This window comes from Malurus melanocephalus, unplaced genomic scaffold, assembly GCF_030028575.1.
Source record: "Malurus melanocephalus ecotype Western Australia unplaced genomic scaffold, MMel_1.1 scaffold_8125, whole genome shotgun sequence".
NCBI classification, from domain to species: domain Eukaryota; kingdom Metazoa; phylum Chordata; class Aves; order Passeriformes; family Maluridae; genus Malurus; species Malurus melanocephalus.
This window is the reverse complement of record NW_026631355.1, coordinates 1-1,226: the sequence shown is the minus strand read 5'-3', so window position 1 is coordinate 1,226 and position 1,226 is coordinate 1. Positions and strand designations below refer to the sequence as shown.

Below are 1,226 nucleotides of genomic sequence, written 5' to 3'. Positions count from 1 at the left end.
CCAGGAAGGCACCCAGAGCTTCAGCCGGGACTTGGAGCTGGGAGTCCTTGAAGAGCTTCACAGCAGGGAGAAGCCCTACAAGTGCTTGGAGTATGGGAAGAGCTTCAGCCGGCGCTCCAACCTGATCCGCCACCAGTGGACCCACACTGGGGAATGGCCCTACGAGTGTGGGGAATGTGGGAAGGGCTTCAGCTGCAGTTCGAGTCTGATTGTCCACCAGCACATCCACACTGGGGAGAGGCCCTGTGAGTGTGGGGAATGTGGGAAGACCTTCAGTCAGAGCTCCCACCTCATCTCCCACCAGCGGATCCACACTGGGAAGAGGCCCTATGAGTGTTCTGAGTGTGGAAAGAGGTTTCAGACCAGGTCCAATCTCCTCCTGCACCAGCGGATTCACAGGGATGAGAGGCCCTTCCGCTGCCCTGAATGCGGGAAGGGCTTCAAACGCAACTCTCACCTCATCAGGCACCAGCGCATCCACACTGGGGAGAGGCCCTACGAGTGTTCCCAGTGTGGGAAGAGCTTCTCCACAAGCTCTGACTTGACCCGACACCAACGGAGGCACCAGTAAGGGAAGTTCCATGAGTGCCCTGACTGCAGCAAATGCTTCGTCCGCTGCTCCAACTTCATCCTCCATCACAGGACCCAGTTTGGGAAGAGCCCTGGTGACCCACATTCCCAGTGATCCACATTGGGAAGACACCTGTCCCTTTCTCTGCCCCTGGGACTGACGTTAGCTGGGATGGAAGAACATGAGGGTCTGGCCATGCCCCTGTCATTATATCTGATCCCATCTCAGGTCATTGCCAGCGACAGGGAAAGGGACTCTTTCCTCTCTCCTAAGGGAAGAAGGATGTTCTTTCTGGGCAGGAAAAAATACATGATCAGGAGGAGCCCATGGGTGCTGTGGGAGTTTTGCATGTAAAATGTTTGTTTGAGTTATCCCTTCTTTTATCAACATTGTTGCTGTTCCTGTTGGTTCCTTATCTCGTTGCTGCTCCCAGTAAATTGCTCTTATCCCAGCCCGGGATCTTTGCCTTTTGTGCTGCAAAATGACAGCCTGCAGGRACAGAGGGACAGRGBAGGGACAGCRTGGGACAGCCTGGGCTGGAGGGGCACAGGGATGGGCAGCAGCTGAAAGGCCCTGACAGAGCCAACTCCTGCAGCACTTTGGCCACTATGGCTGCTGGCCCTGGCCTGGGGCCAGGAGGGGACAAGTGACCCTT

The 1,226-nt window shown here is 56.1% G+C and overlaps 1 protein-coding gene across 1 annotated transcript; it reads left to right on the top strand.

Annotated features, from left to right (window-relative positions):
• Nucleotides 1–53: 53 nt before the first annotated feature.
• On the top strand, nucleotides 54–1,009 carry LOC130588629 (zinc finger protein 3-like; the record flags this gene model as incomplete). Its single annotated transcript, XM_057389533.1, has 1 exon — nucleotides 54–1,009. A coding segment is annotated over one exon (518 nt), but the record flags the coding sequence as incomplete, so codon positions are not given.
• Between the last annotated feature and the right edge of the window lie 217 nt (nucleotides 1,010–1,226).